The 23,165-nt window shown below is 38.7% G+C and overlaps 1 protein-coding gene across 6 annotated transcripts in view; it reads right to left on the reverse strand.

The window, feature by feature from the left end:
- Positions 1 to 23,165, reverse strand: part of CAMK2D (calcium/calmodulin dependent protein kinase II delta) — a 149,102-nt gene that overhangs the window by 70,591 nt on the left and 55,346 nt on the right. For all 6 annotated transcript variants that reach the window (XM_061993428.1, XM_061993426.1, XM_061993423.1 and 3 more), the window contains one exon: positions 21,350 to 21,409. In XM_061993428.1, coding sequence (XP_061849412.1) covers positions 21,350 to 21,409 — 60 coding nt within the window. The remainder of the gene's footprint in view (positions 1 to 21,349; positions 21,410 to 23,165) is intronic.

Below are 23,165 nucleotides of genomic sequence, written 5' to 3' on the forward strand. Positions count from 1 at the left end.
AATCCCCAAACATCTTCACTGTAACTTTGTACTCTATACCCTCAGTACTCTACACACACCTTTCCATCACTGTCACAACTTCCTGTCTTTTGATGCATGGTATAAATATCCTCTGCTGAACAACCAAACTCCTTAAAGGAGTGGTGGATAACACAGGCACAGCTATAGCCTCCAGATATCCAAACTCAATACAATACAACCTTGCTTACGGCTATGCTGTATCATAGGATCATTACAGTTGGAAAAGACCTTTAAGAGCATCAAGTCCAACCACTAACCTCACGCTGCCAACCACATCACTAAACCACATCCCTCAGCACTTCATCTATGCATCTTTTGATTATTTCCAGGGATAGTGATTCCACCATCTCCCTGGGCAGCCTATTCCAATGCTTAATAACCCTCTCAGTGAAAAAGTTCTTCCTAATCGCCTATCTCAACCTCTCCTGGTACAACCTGAGTCCATTTCCTCATGTCCTGTTATTCATTGCTAGAGAGAAGACAATAACCCCTACCTCACTACAACTTCCTTTCAGGTAGTTGCAGAGAGTAATTGCATCTCCTCTCAGCCTCCTCTTCTCTAGGCTAAACACTCCCAGGTCCCTCAGCCGCTCCTCATAAGACTTGTTCTTCACATCCTTCACCAGCTTTGTTGCCTGTCTCTGGACATGCTCCAGCACCTCAGTGTCTTTCATGTAGTCAAGGGGTGAGAACTGAACACAGTATTCAAGGTGCAGCATTACCACCACCGAGTACAAGGGGACAATCACTTCCTTGGCCCTGCTGATCACACTATTTCTGATACAAGCAGGATGCCATTGGCCTTTTTGGCCACCTAGGCACACTGCTGGCTCATGTTCAGCTGACTGTTAAGTTAACATTCCCAGTTCTTTTTCTTCTGGACAGCTTTTCAGTCACTCTGCCTCAAGCCTGTAGCACTGCCTGGGGTTGTTTTGGCGTGCGTGGAGGAGCCGGCACTTGGCCTTGTTGAAACTCCTGCAGCTGGCCTTGGCCCATGTATCCAGCTTGTCCAGGTCCCTCTGAAGAGACTTCCTGCCCTTACTGCTGTGGCTACAGCTCCTATTTTGTGTGGCTTAGATATTTATAATTGGTTGTTTCAATGAATCAAATCAGTCAAACATCATAAGACAAACTGGAAAACATTCAGGTATTTAGCACTGAATCTCTGCTACCATTAGCAGACCCTTGTCCAGTGTGTAAGTCAGGTAGCTGAAAGCTGTTCTATGGCCACAGAAGAGATCAAGCAGACATATTCCCTATATGGACTGGAAGAGTCAGCAGCTGTGTGGAGCAGAGGTCCTCTGTCACTTGCCACAGGACGAAGGATGCCCAAGCCACAGAACAGCACTTGGCTCCTGCCATGGGTGATGAGTAATGCTCCACAGTGTGCACAGAAGTGTTCCTTTTACCCCTGCTCACATTTCAGGAGCTCAGAGTCAGAAATTTAGGCAGTACTGTTAAAGCTGAGATTGCTCCTTATGTTTCTGTTTCCTCATGTACAACACCATTCTTCTGAGACCATGCAAGCCTGGGGCCCTCTATAAAAAGCTGCTCTGTTAGAGTAGAAAGAACTTTGAAAACATTAATTAGAGCCCTTAACTAACAAACTTTAATATTTAGAAGGTAACCTGGTAAAATTAGTACTGTAGCAATGCTTAAGGGCAGCTGATTTCTGAACAATGTTAAACACTGAATAATGCTTTGTGTATCTAAGAAAATAATCCTCTCCCATGCTGTTAAATACACCAGCAGCATACTGCAGTACTTACTATCACTCAATGACTTGATAACAAGTCAACAGTGCTGTATATGGTATTAACAGGTCTATATTGAGCAACAGCGAATCAAAACTATCTAACTTAAAAATTCACTCAAAAGATAAATGACTTTATTATAGTGCAAATTCACAGGTATTTACGGTCAGCAACTTCAGAAAAAATCCTGTAATCTGCATCTGTACTGGTATAATGGAAAATGAAGGGAAAATAATTAGTATTTGGAAAGACTGCATTTGTCCCTAAGGCACTGTAACGATAAGTGTTAACTAGTACGAACAAAGTGCTACATAATCTAAAAATACTTATTTGTGACCAAAAGCCTCCCACATCAAGGCCCTCACACAATGAACTTCTGTCTTCTGATTAAATGTGAGGAATATTTATGTTGAAATCCATCAGGTCTAATGCATGCTTAGAAGTCAGTTTGCTAAGCAGTTAACTGTGGTAAAAGATCCTTCCTAACACAGAAAACCAAGTATTATTTGCCAAAGTAGATACAAGGACCAAATTTTGAAGTGAGACTGAGTAAATCCAGGTACTGATGTCAAAGTAGATGGCCTCAAGTTACCAGCTCTTTTGTCATGATGAGACTTTTGCTTTATTCCTGCTGGAACAAGTCATCAGTATTGGTTGTGGGAGACGTCAGGCAGAGAGGAAATGGAAAGAATTCTTTAGAAAAAGTATGTTTTGTTATCAGAGGAGGCTCCCTGAGCCCGAGAAAAACCCAAGCAGCTTTTCAAGTCGTAGTGATGTGTAGGCACAGATAGACCCTCAGGTCTAGCTTCTATACACGCTTCAGGCACTAAGTGCTAACAAATGAAACTTAAAAGACAGTAACCAATTCAGCCAAAACATCGGACATCTAGTTGCTAAAAATTAAACATCCCAAAAAAACCTAACTAAACAAACAAGTAAACAGGTATTACACAAAATAGAATTCTATATTAGTTGTCTCCAGGCATTGTGGTTATAGTAACAGACTTTTTTCTTTAACCACAGGTTTTTGTTGCTTTTCAGTGCACCGCAACACATATGGATGTGAATTTATGTGTGTGTACATGCACTGAAGAGTATTGAGAAATCATATCCTAGATATGATCTGGAGTTACTTTAATTATTCATACATGAAAACAGCAAACTTTTGTTCAGTTGTTCAAAAAAAGAGTACTAAAATGTACATCTGTATCTTTATGTCTTGATTTAATACCTAATCATGTTGTTTACTGGCAATTCTGTATTTCAAGATAAGCCAATTCCTCTTTGCACTTAACGCTCTGATTTTTTAACTTCAAGAAGATTTTTTAGCACACAACAAAAAGCCTTACAAATGTTATCAGATTAAAACTTATGAGGAGAGCTGTGTGGACTGAAAGTCGGACACAATTTTTTGTAAGAGCAAACTGATGCCTCAGCTGCCAGTGTTAAGGCTTTAAACACTAACATTTGAAATCATTTTAGCATTCATCGGAACATGTAAGAAGAATAATGACAATCAACACATGAATTTCATGGAGCATTAAGTAATAGATGGACAAGATGTAACATAGAGATGTTAAATTAAATTTAAATGTGGCTTGAAACACCACACAGCACATTTGGGGAAAAAAAAAAGGTACTAGCTCTTGCAAGTCTTCTTTATAGACCAGCAATTTAGAAACTGTCACAATGGTTGGGCAGCTCATCAATTGCAAAGATTCATTAAAAGGTGATGTACCTAATTTTAGCAATTGAAATGCTCATGAAATCATATAATCATTATGGTTGGAAAAGACCTTTAAGATCGAGTACAATCACAAATGACCAACATGAAGTAACAGAAAAGATCAAATGAAAAACTGAATGAAATCCACTCAGTGCACAGAATCTAACATTCTAATTAGAAGAGCAAGAGTCTTTAAATGCCTGCTGAAATTATACTGTTCTGTATCTTTTTGATAGATACATTAGCTAAAATGTCAATGTGTTAGAAGAAAGTTTTCATCCATACTCTGAATGCCTCACAATAAAATTAAACCTCAGATGGAATTGCCCAATTGGCAAAATTAGGCTATGCCCTTTAAATATATATAGTCCATTGAAAACAGATCTATGTGAATAATATGTAGGAACTATGTGTCTACAAAATTATCACTGGGCAGGATACAGTGTCCATTCTTGGCTTTCCTCTCTTAAAACACACTAAACACAAAAATGTAAACTATTTATATAATGACCACTCAGAGAAGTATGGTTGTTTATTTTTTAAATGCTCCCCTTTTATGAGGAAGAGGCCTCAAGGTATTCAAAGGCATCAGCTTATGAAAACAGTCACTCTAAATAAACAAAAAGGAAAGCAGAAAATTGTAATCCTGTGGCATAACTCAAGAAGCATCTCTGAAAAGAAATGTCACCTACTCCACTAGAAACTTGCATAAAGGAGTAAGGCATGCACCAACCAGCTTTAGGCAATCTTCTTGAAGCAATTATGACTATCTGTATTTAAGGCACCTTTAGTAACAATCACTTTGAGAAAACCTACATGAAATTAACTCAGTAGTAGCAACTACTATAGCTGATTATTCTAAAACTTTTAATTTTTATCCTTTTTAAAAAAATTTTAAAACTTTATTCATTAGCTTATCAGAGTAAAGACCATCAAATAAAACCAAATCCTTCCATTTCCTAAAACACTGCCCAAACAAGATCATACTCTTGGACAGAAAAACCAAATTTTGCAGCTAAACCAGGACTGTCTTAGTGGACAGAAAATACATGTGCACTAGAATTGCCTTATTCAGCTCCCAATGCCATCCCACTGCCAGCTACGGAGTGTGAGTTAAGAGATAAATTATTTTGTAGGCTGCTGATCTGGAGTGTCTGGACTCTGAGCTTCATTTCTCTCCACCAAGAAGCTGGTGCCTAAGCCCAGCATGAAGCATCTCTTTCTAGCATCAAGGAAATCTTCAAGCAAATGTTCTGTGATGGACCCATTCCCAGGCACAAACATTTGATTCATAAACAAGTCCGAACTGTAGTTTTGACCGAAAAACAACCCCCAGAAACTTATTTAGTTGGTTTATCATATTTTTCTCTTTTTCCTCTAATGCTTTAACTTATTTTCAGATAGAAGTGTCTTGGGGAATTATTGCCATCCCGCTCAGTGGAAAAACGACAATGGAAAGTACACAGAAACTTTATTTTCCTTTCTTTCTTTCTGGAGGCTGTAGACTTGAAATCCTACTTGTTAAGACCTTTCTCTACAAGAGAAAAATGCTCTATGTTATTATGTTGGCATAAAACCAATGATTATACTCTTTTAATTCAGTTTAAAACAAATTATCAGCTAATTTAAGCTGAAATGATTTCCCAGTTTACGGAAGAGTAGATGGCTGCGAAAATAGCTACATCAGTTTAAAAATAAATCAGTTTTGAATTAAGTTGGAGCAGCTTTTATATGCAAATAGATCTAAAATTCTACTTCCCATGTGGCAAGTTTAATGTTATCTACCATTGTGCTCTAAGTATTATATCAAATGCAACTCCTAGTGCCAGTCTCTGATGAAAGATTAAATGTATTTAATCATCTTTGTAGATAACAGAAATCGGTGTGATCATGAAATATTCCAGACTTGCAATGAACATAGTGCATTGTATCATTATGTTTTCCATAAGACAGGGTAGTTTAAAACGTGTGAATTACATTCTAAATGTAGTCACACTTTCTAGTGAAGTGATTATAAATATTAGACAAACAGATCTGAGTTCACTTTCTGAAGACCTACACACAACTACCTTTATGCAGTACAACCACCAACAGCATACACTGATTCACTTAACCACAATGTATACCACCTTCTGACGGCATTTACCTTGGTAAATCACTTATCCTCTACTCCAGGCACTATGATAGACTTGAGGCACTGTTGATTTTTCAAGGTCCCTTCCAACCCTTAAGATTCTGTGATTGCAATACTAAATATCAAAATATGGCATTAACGTGGAAGACTTTCCCTTGGTGGTTGAGGATGAGGTTAGAGACCTGTTCGGCAAGCTTAACACATATAAATCTATGGGACCTGATAGGATGTACCCATGAATGCTGAGGGAACTGGTTGATGTTATTACTAAGTCACTCTTCATCATTTTTGAAAGACCGTGGAGGACTGGTGAGGAAGGCCAATGTCAGTCCAATCTTCAAAAAAGGCAAGGATGATCTAGGAAACTATAGGCCAATCTGCCTCACCTCCCTCCCTGGAAAGGTGATGGAACAGCTCATCCTGGATGCCATCTCAAATCACATGAAGGAACAGTTGGTTATCAGGGAAGTCAACACAGATTCACCAAGGGGAAATCTTGCTGGACCAACCTGATAGCCTTCTGTGATGGCACGACTGGTTGGCTAGATAAGGGGACAGCAGTGAATATCATCTACCTTGACTTCAGCAAGGCTTTTGACACCATCTCCCATTACATCCTCATCAAAAAGCTCAGGCAGTGTGGATTGGATCAGTGGATTGAGAGCTGGCTGAATGACAGAGCCCAGAGGGTGGTGATCAATGGAGTTGAGTCAAGTTGGACAGGGGTCAGTTCTGGGGCCAGTCTTGTTCAACATCTTCGTCAACAACCTGGATGAGGGGACAGAGTGTACCCTCAGCAAGTCAGGTGATGACACCAAACTGGGAGGACTGTCTGATTCCCCAGAAGGCTGTGCTGCCATTCAGTGGGATCTTGACTGGCTTGAGAGTTGGGCAGAGAAGAACCTCATGAGGTTAAACAAGGACAAGTGCGGAGTCCTGCATCTGGGAAGAACAACCTCATGCACCAGTACAGACTGGGGACAAACCTGCTGGGGAGCAGCTCTGTAGAGAGAGACCTGGGAGTCCTGGTTGACAGTAAACTAACCATGAGCTAGCAATGTGCCCTTGTGGCCAAGAAGGCCAATGGCATCCTGGGATGCATCAAGAAGAGTGCGTCCAGCAGGTCAAGGAAGGTTCTGCTCCCCCTCTACTCTGCCCTGGTGAGGCCTCATCTGGAGTACTGTGTCCAGTTCTAGGCTTCCCAGCTCAAGAGGGACAAGGAACAGGTCCAGCACAGGCCACCAAGATGATCAGGGGACTGGAGCATCTTTCTTATGAGGAAAGGCTGCAGGATCTGGGACTGTTCAGCCTGGAGAAGAGAAGACTAAGGAGGAACCTCATTAACACAAGTATTTAATAGGTGTTTGTCAAGAGGATGGGGTGGCACTTTTTTCTGTTGTCTCCAGTGACAGGACAAGGGATAATGGGCATAGGCTGGAACATAAAAAAGTTCCATTTAAACATAAGGAATACCTAATGCACTGTAAGGATGAGGGAGCCTCAATACAGGCTGCCCAGGGAGGGAGTGGAGTCTCTGCGTTCCTGAGTGACCTGATCTAGGTGGACCTGCTTGAGCAGGGGGGTTGGACTAGATGATCTCTAGAGGTTCCTTCCAACTCCCACTATTCTATGATTCCAATGTATTCCCAAGTTAAAACCATACATGAAAAAAACCCCAACCTGAGCTATCAAGTCAACATTATCCCTAAATTACTTCTTGATTATGCTGTGTATTATTCTAACCCTCACTAGCCCTCAGAGATCACAGAATGCTGTATTTTGAAGTGATGGCAGCATTTGGAGGCTATAGCCCTGCTTTCGCAAAAAAGGTAGTTCTAAGACAATAAAGTCAAGTTCACAAGACCCACACTGCCACTAAAATACATACAAGTTTCCATTTAGTTTCCTTTGGAAACTACTGATGTGTGATTTCAGAGTTGAAAAAACATGAAGGAATTTGGAGACCAGGGAAAGATTCAGGGGAAATTTCACTACATGTGTCTTCACAGACTTTGACAGGCCTCCACCGCTACTGTCAGACACTAGATGGACTGGCTTTTCATCTGATCCAATGCAGACATTCCTACAACTCTCTCATGAGCAAAAGACCAAATGCAAACAGAACGCTACTGCTTTGTCAAGTTTGGCACCTGTTAGTATTTCTTGCTACGTACATTTTCTTGCAGTGTACACCTGCTTGGTTAATCTTCCAGTTCTGTGGACTTCATCACACAGTTATATATGGGTAAATGTTTTCTTAGTAGATGATAAAGTCTGTCTAAACATTTCTATAAGATGGCCTTTACACTCACAAAATATGAATTAAAGTAGTATTTTCAAGTGAACTAAGGTTTGCCCTACTATCATTTTGCACTCTATAGTTTGGGGAGTGAACGGAATATTTTCTTGTGCTACACAGTACCTCTGTAAATTTAGCCTCTCTATGCTTTTATCAGATAGAAATTGTTTTTTTTTTTAATATATATCTGAGCAGGAAAATAAAGTTAAAGCCACTTTCATAACATTAGGTCCCCGAATTTTGTGTTACCAGCTTTGATGAAAAAGACTTAAAATGGATGCAACACACCTAAACCATAATGATAATCACATCTTTGTCCTTGGCATCCTCTTCCACCAATGTCAGTCCTGAATATTCTGAATGTGAGCAATATGATCAATGATGATTAGCTCTATGTGTATTACTGCAGCAACGCATCTCGTTGCAGTTTGCAGTATATAAAACTCAAGAGGTCCCCTCAGACTTAAGAATACCCATTCCTTATGCAAGAACTTCTTTATGGTAGCAACAGGAAAAATGTAGGACTACATTTTTTTTCTTCCACCAGGTTCCTGAAGAAGCTGTAAATATTGTGAAATGACACAGGTTTTATTAGGACCTGATTAGTTTCTCACAACACTGAATTGGTTACTATGTGTTGAAAACTTGCTGGACAAATAGGCTCAGACTTCTTTGCCGAGTATTAAAATAAAACTATACCATTAATTTATGCTGCTTTAACTGAGAATTATGCTGTATTAGTACAAAAAGGCAATAGGCTATGGTAGATGGGAAAGCTCCTAAGACGCTGCTGTGCTAGAGCTTCCCACATAGCCAGCAGCACAGAAAGGGAGATTTCCAGCTAACACTGACTAGTTAGAGATGTCTCCAAAGACTATCAACTTGGCAGAAGGATTTCTGCTGCTACTTCTCCCTCTCTTAGCAGGACATGATTTAGCACACAAGAAGTGTCAAAGTCTAAGAAGTCTCAAGAAAAAAATTAAGGTTACATAGTTAGTGTCTTCTAGCTATCTGTATGATGCTGCCAACATCCATACAACATAGAGAACAAAAACTTGTTGTAACCTAGATAGCCAAATGCTTCTTCAGTTCATAAGACAACAAACAAGCAATAGAAGCTTTCAGCAACTTAACAGCGCAAGAGACAGAGAGATTCAAAGTACTATAGCGAGACAGGGTGTTTCATAATAATCCCACTCCATCTCTGTCCACTGGGATGGGCTTAAAACCATCTGTAATGTTTTCTGAGTGAATGTGGCTTCCCCTGCTATCAATTAATTATCACAATAAGTCATGCTACCCAAACTGAAGAGAAAAATAAATTACTATCATTTTCCTGACATGCAAGTTTTCAAGTGAATGATGATCCCAAATGATTGAAAGGGTTTGTTTTACAAAAAGAAGGGAATTTTTCACTTAATAGATTACAAACTTGAGGCTTCTGATGAGAAACTGCCATTGTCTTTTAATCACAGTCTCACAATAAATACAAATTAGAGAATTTGTCCTGTCCCATAGGTCTATTTATAAGATTGTAATTAGCTCAGGGAAAACCCACATAAACTTGGATGGAAAAGGAGCTGCAAGAGAGAGTTAGAAGCCCATCCCTATTCACAAAACCAGGCTACTAGTTGCAGTTGAAGCACCTCTCCAAATATTCCTCTTATTTAGCACATCCAGTAACTCCCAAAACATATATCCTACAGAACATAGCTATGACCTATTCAGCTGCAATTATGACTTTAGATCATCAATCAACTCTTTCCTGGCAAGACTGTATAGCCAAATTCAACATAACCCTAGTGATAATGCCATCCATATTAGACCAAGTATAAATAGATGGAATACAACTAAATAACTCTCAAAGTCACCTGGTAAATAAATGCACAACAAAGGAATTCATTAAAAAGCACAACTTAGGTGATACAATTGCTGATACACAAATGCTGTTCACTACTGTGCAGCACAAGAGCAGAAGCTGTGGATTTGATTCCAAGACCAGGACACTTTCAATATACAAGTATCAGAGTGCCATGTGTAGCCTAGTGTGGCTTTAATGAGTAGTTGGATGCATTTAAAGGAGACAGACAGCTAGAGGACAAACTAAAATTAGAATCACATTCCCATGTGCTGTCCATGAGAATACTAACACTCTGGTGTAGCCACTAAAAAAAGAACTTCCAAATTTGGAAGGTGACTGAGAGGAGAGAGGTATCATTAAACCCCTATCAACTGGAAAAAATCCTGGATCTGCAGTTTTGTAGGAGTAAGAAAGCCTTCAGAGCAGAATTCTGAAAAAAATCCAGAGACTGAACTGAGCAATTACAAGGTATTTATGCATTACCAATAGTGAAGGTTAGTGGTATTTGCAGGGTAAAGCATTCACTCTGTGGTAGGCTGCAGCATGTGAAAAGCCAAGAGAGCAGTTCAGCTACGATCCCTTGGTGTGCTGTGGCTTTAATGGATACTGCAACACAGCAGTCTCTCATCCTGATGAAAAGTGAATCTGAGACTTTTTAAAGACAAATGTTTGAAGAAACAAGGAAAATCCCAAAAGACACCTGAATCATTTGCTGCAAGGTAGGGGATGGTCAGGACAGCTGTCAGCCTGGAACTGATGGATTCTGGCTCTCCTCACCATCAATCACAAGGGGAAGATCAGCCAGACTGGCACACCGCTGCCAAGCAGAGGGACAGTAAATTTTCTTCTAGTTCATAATTATGTTCATTACCTTCTATGTGAAATTTTGCATTTTTAGTAAGTAACTAGATTTTCCATGAGCAGTTCTTAACATATGCTATCCAAAATATTTTAACATCTCCTACTGAATGGGCATTCCATTGGTAGAGAGGCAGAAGATGCATATAGAATGCAAAAAGGGAGAGGAAATGGGATTTCTGCACATGACATCATAGACAAGTTCACCCTAAAAAATGTACTTCTAAACATATGCCTTGTAATCACTTAAAACTGCATTCCAAAATCTCAGGCCCTGTTTACTATTTTCAGTTAAATCATATTTTCACTAAGAATTTGTGTCATAATATTTAAACATGAAAGTGGATGTATTTTTAAGAAAATAACAACAGGCCTAACAGTGATGCAGATGTAATCAAGAATATCCACTTTTCATCCCAATATCCTGTTTGCAGATCAGCAGGAAAGATTTTAGAGAACAAAACATTGCAAATGCTTTGCTCCTTACCCCTAAATTGTTTTCTTCTGCAGCATCTTGCCCAAGAGAGCATCCTAAGAGCAGACCAATGCAATGCTCAGATCTGAAATTTTGAGTATGAAAACAGACTGGACTCTGAATTACACTATATCCGATACTTCTGAAGTAACCTGTGACATTAACTTTTTATTTCAGCTCAGTCTAAGTACAGGACAGCTTAATTTGTTGCTAGCTATTATTTTTCTTGGGTGCTCTCCTGCAGACTTCCACCAGCTACGCTAAGAATGGAAGGCTGGAATGTATCTTGCTCCTCACTCCTTGGAAGCAGAGAGGCTGTCAAGATGGCAGAGATATTGGCTTCTCCACGGTGCAAATGGTAAGATGAGAGGCAACAGACATATACTGGAGTGTGGAAAATCCCAGCTAGGCATTAAGGCACTTTATTTATTTATGTTGACAGGAAGGTGGTCAAACACTGGAGTGGGGCCCAGAGTGGCTGTGCAACCTCCTTCCCTGGAGATTTTCCAAACTCAGCAGAGCAGGCCCTGAGTAACCTGATTTTATTAGACATGGCTCGAGCAAGGGGTTGAGACTGGCTAACCTCCAGAGATCCCTTCCAACCCACACAACTCCATGATTTCCAATGCCTTTTCTTCAGGAAGCAGTAAGTAAGTAAAGCAAGATGTCTGGGCAGATAGTCTAGCTCTGAAGATTGCCTCTCCTAATGAGCTTCCTGAGTTTATATCAATTTAGGAACATCTTTGCTCCTCTTGCAAAGCTCCCAAAGCACCACTCCTCCTTTATGATTGCTTAAGCCAAAACATGATCTGTGGTCCCAAGTTGGGAGATGTTCCTTTCGCTGCTTCTGATTCAGATGACCAGCTTTTTCCCATTTGCTCATCCAGGTACCTTTTCCTCCCCAACAGTCATGCCTCCCTTCCTCCTTTCCCTATCTCTGCACCATCTCTGAATTTACCCTTTTATGCATCTCATAGGGAACTGAAGCTGAGACAGCAGAGAGGAGAGATAAGGATGGGAAACAGCTATGAGCTGGTACAAACAGCCGAACACTTTGTCTTTGGAGAGACCTTTTACAGAAGCAGGCACATAGCAATTCCTCCTCACAGCCTCCCTGCTGGTGAGGGTGACAGTGTACCCCATCGGGTTAGGATGCCAAACACTCCAAACAGGCAGTTTGGCTGCTTCAGAAACAAATGCTGCCCAAATGATAATTCTCAATTTTCTCTTGGAAAAGAGAACAGGCCAAGTCAAAATCATCCCAGAGCTGGTTTTATAATGGAAACTGCCCAACAACAATTTTATCACCCATACAGAGGCTGCACTGATGCCATTCAAACAGTGACACACATCCACACTACGCAACAGACCATAACTTTATTTTCAGATTGGGTTTGTTTGGGTTTTTTCCCCCAGCTCAAGCAAGAGGGTACAAGGCAAGAGGTAATGGGATGAAGCTAGAACACAAAATATTCCATTTAAACATAGGAAAAACTATTTTACTGTGAGTGTAAGAGAGCCATGGTACAAGCTGTCCAGGGAGGGTGTGGAGTCTCCTTCTCTGGAGGTCTTGAAAACCCGCCTGGATGCATTCCTATGCAACTTGATCTAGGCGGACCTGCTTTGGCAGGGGGGCTGGACTAGATGATCTGTAAAGGTCCCTTCCAATCCTGTGATTCTATGAAGAGGTTCACAATATTTTTTTCCAGCATTTGGGTATTGATCCAAGAACCAGTGTGGAATTCATCTATTAAACCATCAACAGCCACGTCTTTACAAAACAAAGAGTGTAGAACTTACAATATCTCCTAAAAATGCTCTAAAAATGTCTGTGCTACCTTTACTGATAGAAAAAGCTTACTTTAGCTTAAGTAGTAGAGATCTATGTTTTTGGAGGAAAGGGTCCAGAGGAAAATTACATATTTGTGGTTTAGCTGGGAGTCATGATGTCTATCTGTATGCATAACACATGATTGCATATTCATAATAAACAAAGCTTTCAAACAAACAAAACCCCCTAAGTTCTCCAAGATTCATCTTGTGTGTGTAAAAAGAGAACAATTCATTTCAATCTAGCTTATTTATATGTTTTTTGAAGTCAGCAATGCAGTTATGAAACCCTTTCTCTCAGAAAGCACACAGAGAAAGTAGAACAGAACAGATCAAAATACAAACAGGAAGTGTGGCAGCCATTCTAGTACTCACTCCCCAAAACAGGTTTCTCAAGAGATATGTTTAAATTCCACTTCCCTTTTCTGTGGAATACTCTATTTCACATGTCAAATGACTGGCTACACATGCAGAATCGACTTCAAGGAAAGAAAAAAAGGTTTAGAAGAATCAGGACACACTATGAAAAGAATTTTTATGCACTTAAGAAAGCTCATAAAACTAGCTATAAGCCGGCAAGGAAATTCCTTCAAGGTCTGGTTCACACTTGATTTCTACTATATCATCTATTTTGGTACAAATTATGCATACACCTTCTGAGGCAGAACATGACAAAATTTGTGGCAAATCTTAATGAAATCTCATTTCCCCGGTATATTATGGTTGTTGCTACAGTTATCAGAGATATTAGAACCAACAATGCTTGAGCTAGAATGACCTTGTCCTCCATTAAAAGGAAAGAGAATTAACCTACTGTGGTAAAGACTATCGGCCATACTAAAAGACATTTTCATGCTCCACAGAAGAGTAAAATCTAAAGATTCAATGCCACTTTTGCCAGAATAAAAGGATTATGCTATAATCGAAACAGAGACAAAAGCTTTAACACCTAATAAAGCTGCCTTCATACTTCTTTGCTTTCACACTCAGACAGATCACATTATCTGACACTTAATACGTTACATGTTGAAAATTACTGACACATTGATTACCATTAAACAACTTGCAGTATTTTAACAGTTTTTTAAAAATATATATTTCACTTACCATCAGGGCTGCCAACAGCTCTACCAAAAGCCCTTTCCCCACCAAATTCTTACAACATTAGAAATTAAAACTTTCAATTTCTTAACCATCAACCATGAATTCACAACAACTTCACTTACAGAAATCAAAAGTACAGGAGTAACAAAAACATCTGAGAATGAGAAAGGCTATAGAAAAGCTAGCTGCAACAAAAGCCATGATGCCTTTCTCTTGGGTGGTCAGGCCTGGTTCAGGCTTGTTACAGAACATTTAATTTTACAAATGACTACTACAGAAATAACTTCTGTATTCTGTTATTGCATTTCACTACTTGGCTACACACTCTAGCCACAGCTGAGTTTTCACACTGAATCTGTTATTTTATAGTACTCATTACATTGGCTTTTACATGAAGTATGAAATCGTGTTATATCACTGGTTTATCTGGTTTCTCAGTGTTAAATTCTCTAATGGTTCACCTTACTCATCATGGAAACAACAAATTTGATTTACTTAACAGAATGGATGAAATTTAAAATTGTTGAAATGATCAGATCACCTAAAAAATAAAAATAGTTAAAAGGAAATCCTTTACATGCATCAGTCCCACAGATTTCTGTTTTTTCTATGAGGAAAAAAAAGCTCATATATGTATGTAAAAACTACATCTATTTTAATATATATATGAACTATATATATTTGTCTACATAGATATAGTTAATATATTCCTGAGGACCATGTTTATTGAGCAGAAATTTACACATTCAGGATTTGCTTGACTTTCACTGCAGCAGGAAAGAACTGTGTTATTACCTTTTAGGTCTGCAGTAATGTATTTTTGATGTAAAGAGTAGAAATTAAGCTTGGAAAAAAATATTGTGCTGAAGAACTACCATCCACCAAACCTGAACAGGCCTGATTTTTATTCCATATTTGGTTTATAAAGTAACTTAACTCATGCCAGCTGAGCTATTCCTGACCTTGTCACAGTAAGTAAAATGAAATTCAATAAATCCAAATTTCCTGTATATTAATAGTGTTTCTCTTCAGATTCTTGTAAGCTTATTTGAAGTCAAACTTGATGAATATAAAATATAAAGGACACATTGGCTTCCACAAAGGACACAGACACTTCACATATCTTTAATTACCCTCTCTCCAAAAAGGGCAAGACAATATGAAGTTTCATATCTTTCCTCCTGCAAGAACTTTTATGCTGAAGTTATGCATTACTGGGGGGGACAACCCCAAGAAAACCTCCTTTCCCTCAGGTAAAAGGGTAAGCTCCTGAATGTGTAAGCTGAACACAAGCAAAAAGAGTCTGATGAGGAGCAGTGTCAAGTTTGAGTGTTACCCATTTCCTCAGCAATTTATGAGAAGTCCCCAGATCTAAGCACAGAAACCAACACATTTTTTAAATGAGTGCAGTGCTTTGTCTCTTTTCCTGGTGTCCCAGACTGTCTTGCATCTAGCCTGCCTCTTGACGTGCTGCAAAGCCACTCTTCCTTGGAAAGATGCTGCTCCATAGTCCCATATGCTGGGCCAGCTATAGTTCCTCACAGAAGAAAGACTTCTGTGCCCTCCAAAGCACAGCAACTCATACTAGTTGGGAATGTCACAGCTCCAGCCCAACTGAGGCTACACAAGCAGATCTGCACACAAACTGGCTCAGGCCTATTAGAGCTGACATGGCACTGTTTCTGCTTGGCAGTCCTACTTACCTCTAAATATCCTGACTTACAAAGCCATGCAGGGATAACCTGTCGTCTTGCCAAAAGGACTTCATTTATCACCCGAAGGGCTGCCACATGCCAGTAAAATCTGCTCTGGCCTTTCAGGAAGGGATGAAGATTCATCAGAGTCAGACTTCAGCCTGATGGAGTTGGCTAATGGAGCCTGTCTGCTTGCCATATCTTATATACCATCCACAAAGCAAAGCGAGGAGGAGGCAACAGGAAGGGAATGATGTGCTACAATGAAACCAGACACATTAGCACTGCCATGCAAAAACCAGGAGATTCTGTTTATTTACATGATCCTACAACAATACACATTTGCTGTGTACAAATTTAGACAAGTGGGAATGTAAAAGCAGAAGAAGCCCTTCCAGTAGCTACAGAGAGAACACTGACTCCGACTTAGAAAAATACTACTAAATCTCAGCACAAACCCTGCAAGAACAAACTCCACCTTGAAAAAAAACCCCACATTTTTACCAAGCTTGAATCAGTCATTTCCCAGACTGGGTCAGAACTTGCATCATCAGGCTAATGCAGTTTTTATCATCCATTGAGACCTCATAAAGAAAAATTACCAAAGTAGGCTCTAAATCAACATCAAGAGTAACAGCAAGATGGTACAGCAGTATTACACCTTTAAAAATATGTGGATTGCTAGTCTAGAAATCAGAGTATTAGAAGACAACTTTTACCTAAAGTTAAAAAGAGGACTGGGAAATTGAAGTCTACCAAAAGAAGATAAAGGCCAGAGAACAGGACAATGACAGTGGATTTCGTGGTGCAGAGATAGTTATTTTCCTTACAAATTTTCTTCAGAAATTTTTGAATTAAAAAATTGGAAGCACTAGTACACGTAAGAGCTGGAAAAGTAAGTTGCACAAGATGAAAAATCTTTTGTGGGTATTTTGTTCAGCAAAGAAGGTAAGCTTCTAATATAACTTGATGTGTAATCTTAAAAAGAAAAAGCACTAAGTTCTCCGAACAGTAAGGCTAAACTTCCATTTACATCTCTCATTTTAAACCCATGTTAGCAAGTTGTTTTAAGTAAAAGAAGAAAACCTACAGACACTGACATTGTTCCAGTTGCCTCATCATGGTAAGAACCTGAGAAATACAGCAATGATGAAAATCAGATGAATGTACAAACCACGGTAGCCCAGTACAAACTGTTACTGAAGGAACTTGAGCTGTGTTTGCCTCGAAATTTCGTACCATGATGTAATAGAAGAAGTAGATCAAATAACTCAAGAAATGCTGGAAAATACCAGTACTGTCAAAGATCAGGAAGAAATGATCCCTCTGTGCCTGGGGAAGTCTTCTTTCAAGTTCTGAAAGTTCAGCTAATGGATTTTGCATGATTTTAATTCTCATGCAGAAATCCGTCATCACCTGTTTTCTGTGGTAAGAAGAGCCAGAAATGATAACATAAGCAATGAGTATTGCTAAGGAATAACTGTAGACAGAAAGGATGGGGAAATTCTGTATTTTTTTAAAACAAATCTGCACATATACATTACTTCAGTGGGAACTAGAAATTTTAAAAATGACAACAGGAAATAAGGTTTTCTAACCCATTTTCCTTGTTGATATTTTTTTCTACACCATTCTTTAGGCATCATAACTACTTAGCTGGATAGAGAAGAATAAATAACATTTCTTCAAATAGAAGAATAAATAAAAGAGAGATGCTGAAAACCTAACTGCATTAGTTTTATGCAAAGCAGTGTCTGGACAGAGAGAGTCAGCTTTCAGAGCTATCCTAAACCTATACTTGTAGATGAAGTAGAAACGTCATCTTCAAGGAAGATTTCCATGACACTTCCATATATAAACACAACCAAGTCAGCACTGTCCAGTTCCAATGCACTACACAAATAGAGTTGCCACCTTTCAGTCTTTCTGCAATAATACTGATTTTTCCAAAAATAATAGCCTGTACATAGTTCTGAATACCAGGAGTATATACATATTTCAGTAATAGTTCCTAGTATAAAGCTTGACGAAAAAATCCACTCTTTGAGTCAGAAAAAAATCATACCCATAAGTTACTTTAATACCTTAGTTGATGAACAACTAACTCCCTATGTTTACCTTCATCACCATATCATGTTTCTTTTTGCCTTTGTCTTGATAAATAACATTTTCTGGTTATCCTAGTAAGCCTCCCCAATTCACTCCCTGTACCTAGATCATACTTGTTGAGATGTGGATGTCAAAGCTCAGCACACTGAAGTATCTTCTGGAAGCTCAGCTCTGGAAGTATCTTCCATTAGCAGATACAAAAGAAATACTATTTTCCTCTTTCTGATTGTTACTTCAATGCATCTAAGAATGGTATTTCTCCTGGGTGTTACAGCATCCCAATGAAATTTGCATTCAAGTAGTTATTTCCTGCCATCATAGGCTTGCAATATTGCTCTTTTCCAAGATTCACTCCTCTTTTAAGATGGACATACATTCTTTTAGATACGTGAGCTCACATCTACTGACTCCAAGACCTCAGATCCACCATACCAAACTGTTATCACTTCTTTTTCTTTGAATCTGTTGATAAAGATAGTGAATGAAATGTCTTTAGAACTCTGCCACAGATAATCCCATCATATGAGAACTACCATCTCACATTTTTATTGTAGTTATCTGCTTTCTTAATATCCCCAATAAAGAGTACGTTGATTTTCCATAATAAAAATAATAGCACATAATGCAGAGGTAGAACAAATACTTTACAGAAGGAAGTTGATGTCAGTAGCTAGATTCATCACTTTATTAAAAGGATATAAAGTGCACTTGGCAAGATCTGTTTCTAAAAAAAAAAGAAAGTAAAATACTCACTGCATCTCAAAAGTTTTTTTTCAGACTACATGGGGTGAAAATAAAGAAAACACTGAAATCACCTTTGAGAAATTGCTTAATCAGTTAAGCTAGATCTCTGCTTTCCTATAGAGATTACATTTGAAAAAATATTTTTGATTTTTTTTCCTTCTTATTTTTTTAAGTTACACATACCTACTGTTAATATGACCATTTACAATAATCTTGTATTTTCTGGGCTATTAGGAATTAATCTGTGGCAGGAAGTTCAGAAGAAAACATAGATTATGGAAAAGCAGGTATTTTATATTCATAGACTTGTAAATATTTTTAAACATGCACACTCTTTGTCATACACATATTGCAAGTTAAACTTGTTTACAAGGGTTAATCTTTACCATTTTCAGACATAAACCATGCTATAATCTCTGCTGTTAAAGCTGGGTTACCTTCCTCTGGTATACTTCCTTTTTCAGTATTAGTGCTTTCTAGACTGCTATTATTATCCACTTGCTTGAAAAACGGATGTGACAGAGCAAAGAGTAAGCGATTCAGTTGGGTACAGCTAGCATACACCTAGAATGACTTGAGGGTTATTTCACTGTCTGAGGGCATGACTGCTGGAAAAGGGGTGACAGCAAACCCCTGCCAAGGCCCTGCAGCCTCTGGTGGACAACCCTAGGGTGAAGGACAAGGCAGGCATCTGTCCCATGTGGAGAGTGGACAACCAGCTCACCATGCAAGTATGAACCACTTAAGCCCAGTTGCTTACACGGTAAGAATTCAGAGACCTGAAATTATTACTTCTGAAAAGAGTTGCATTTTGAAGTTTACAAAAATGATTTCTGGTTTTCATATTTATGATCTTCCTCCAAGACAGAAACTAGGTATAAAGTGGCCTTCACTTGAGCAATTATGCAAACAAGGAACTATTGTAACCACACTAATTGGGAGATCTTTTTTCAGCAAATACACAAGCAGGGCTGGCAGAACAACTGACAGTAGAAACTGAACAACGACAGAACATAACGCCTGCTGTCAAACTCTGGCATGTTAATTCCAAGTGATGAAAATCTTTTCTCAGATCTGGAACATGGCATCTTTTCTGAAACAGGAGAAGAAGTATTTGTCTATAATAGTTTGCCTGAACTGTGTATCTTGGTGTAGGTAGTGAGGCATGGAACTTGTGCCAACATAGAGAAACCTACCTGCTTGTCACCAAAGCTGTCATCACTTGTTTGCATTTCAAGTCACATATTCACAAATATAAACCCTGTACGTGGAATGGCTGGCCTGTCACAGAGGATCTGGACTACATCTAATATCAGTCCAAGCTACTCAACAAACTCAAGACACACGATCATGTGAAATCAATTTACACATTTCTTTCAACTCAGTTCTGTGCATTACAGCTCTTCCACTTCATCAGTTTATTATTATTTCTATCCATCTCTCCTGGCTTCTTCAAACACACATATTTTAGTTACAGCAAGACACAGGTACATGACTCTAGAGTCAGACTAGCACCATATGTGTAAACACTGCTTTCTGTTACTACAGAAGAGCTGCAACTCCTCCCTGCAATGAGCTGTATTGTTTCCCTGTCTTCATCACTTTACAATGCAAAAAATTTGGCTAGGAAAAAATAATGTATATAATGCTACTTTTCATCTTTAACTAAATTTGCATGTGAAACCTCTAAGCCGTTGTGACTGCATAAGAGTTCTTCCAGAGATTTAGCATTTCGTTTTGAACTATAGCACATTTGTTTTCAATTTATGGTTATTATTAAAAGGAAGGAGTTGACTCTTTCTGAGGCATGAAACTGTTCTAGTAATCTAGAAATATCACAAAGACAAGTATTTGTTAGTGAAATATGAAAAGGAGAAAAACTAACCAGAAGGAAGAGCAAACAGACTGCTAAGTGCTTTTGGAGTACCAAGCATCCATGTTTGAAACATTCAGTGAGATTACTAGTTGTCCTGATGACAACTTTTAAGAGCAGACATGGGGCTGGAGGAACAAGATGGACAGGAAAATTCGACCTTCCTGCAGAAGTCTCAGGTAGAGCAAATATTTTTGTAAAAGATATCCTTGGCATATAATTCAATGTCTGAAAAACCTGGATACAACTCCTTAAGATCAAGGTACTTACCTGTTTCTATTGTTTCTAAAGCAAGGAAACAGATATACCACAACTCTCCTCAAATATATTTTTTTTGCTTTTCTTGAATGAATGAGTAAAACCATACAGTTCTGGAAATAAAAGGAGCAGGGTTTTCTACATCTACCTTTGTTTTCTACAGTAGAACAGAATCTCAAACACAATATAACACAGGATAAAAATCAGCATCTCGGTAAACCAGCATTAACTCTAGCGTCACTGATCTGTCTTAATTTGCAACATACACTGTTAGATGGAATTTTTCTGCAGGTCTCAAAAAGCCATGAGCAGTACTGGAAATAACTCCTCCTACACACTGCTCAAAAAAAACCCCAAACACCTGGCATAGATAGCTCATTGATGGCAAAGCAGTAGCTCAAAAAGATGAGAGCAGTACATGTTGCTTTAGCTGATCTGTTGGCATATTACATCCCATAAGAGAAGTGGAAAGGAGTATCACATTATAGAGTCTTGCCTGGAGATATTTTCACTTGAGCTCTCTGAGCTGCTATTTTTATTTGTTATTTTGCATTTTATCTCAATTTCCTAAACTGATATCTACTATATAAAGCAATTAAATGTTCCTACCAATATTGGGATGCTTCAAAAGGCGACAGATTCTAGCTTCTCTTTCCAGTTTCTGGTGATCTGCAACAGAGGAAAGCAGAAAGATTGCTTTTAGCATGACCATTAACATAGTTCAGTGTATTTGCTTTACAGAAGCAAGAATCCCGAGCATCATCTGATGTCATATTTAAAAAAATACCTCCTTTATTTACACCTGGAAGATTCCACATTCAGTGTGTAATATTGAACGACGTTACTACATCCAACCACCTCTTTGACAGACAGTTCCACTAGAAAAATCAAGCTGACAGTTTATTGAGGAGAACAGGAAATATTCAAGCTGTGTCCTATAATTATCAGGTAATAAACCACATTACGACATCAATCAAAATAAAGACAACCTGAACTTTTCGTCTTGCCTTAAAGTGCACCTGTTAACCACTTCAATGATACCTAGCACACCAGGTACACGGGTTGACATGTGACACCCTGACAGAGTGCCAGCACTCCTACCACTATGCAATCCTGCCACAATACAATGCTATGGGAACTTCCAATAACTAAAGCCTAGCAGTTATTATTTTCCCAGTAGGGCTCATCTCTCACTCAGGCTTATTATTCATTAACCTGAAGATACCCTGAACATGCAAGTCCAGGTGTACCATCTGTTGGTTCATCCTCTCCCAGCCATTTGATTCTTTTTAACCTTGGGTAGAGAGCAGCAGGCTGCAAGTACATCACCAAGCTTGAAGGACGTTTCTACTACTTGTGTCATGCTCCATACTGCTTAAGCTTTTTCTTTTCTTTTTTTTTTTTTTTTTTTAAATGTAGCACACTTTTGCTCCAAACACCATCACTTATAGTACTACTTCTGCTGCCTTTTGGTTAACAGTAAGTGATATAGTACTTGGTTTATAAAGTATCTGTGAGAGTATGGGGAGTGCATATATTATTTTTACTGGAAATACCTGAAAGTTTTCAGATTTGTTAAAATGTCTAGTGTCAGACAGTATTAAACAAGTAACTTGAGCAATAAAGTACATGATGTGGAGATGACAAAGCCAGCCAGCTGCTGCCTACTGTAATCTTGTAATTCCAACAGACTTAGGGCATTTGTCCTCACTTACTGCAGCATAATTTATATGGCTGCTAAGATTACTAAGTTTTTGTTAAGAGGCAGAAATACAGCACTGACTCAATTTTATAATACCGGCTAAACATAATTTTTCAAAATGAGAGGAGACATGAACTGTAAAATGTTATTTTAACTAACTCCAATTTTATGTCCAAGGATATTCTAACAACCAATCCTTCACAGGAACTCAAACTTCAAATGTCATACAAGTTATTCGGGTTGTGCTACCTCTGCAACCATACTTATCCACATTATATTTGAGAATACTCCTGACAACTGAAAGGGGAAATTCTTAACTTGTGCTTCTGGAGTAAAAGACCAGTTAAGTAGCCTGCACACTAAGTTTTGAGTTGAGTAACCAGCATTTAGAGAACAAAAAAACAATATTAGGCATCAAAATTCTACAGCAAGAATGAAGAAGTGATCTGTTTTTGCAATGTAACTCTAACAGATCTATTATCTGTTCTCTCTTATAATACCATCAGTGTAATTAGGTTATCATTCCAAGCCACTAAATCATACTTCTTCTGGTATCAGTCTAACATAAATCTATTGGACAAGAGTCAGAATACGATTCAAGAAAACACACAGTAGGAAACCTTTCCTCTTAGGTGCCTGAACACAGCAGTGTGATCCTGTCAGCTTCCTTTTAGCCAGTGCTCGACTTCAAAATTGCCTCCTTTCACCTTTCTCTTCTGTGGG

This window comes from Colius striatus, chromosome 3 (assembly GCF_028858725.1).
Source record: "Colius striatus isolate bColStr4 chromosome 3, bColStr4.1.hap1, whole genome shotgun sequence".
NCBI lineage: Eukaryota > Metazoa > Chordata > Aves > Coliiformes > Coliidae > Colius > Colius striatus.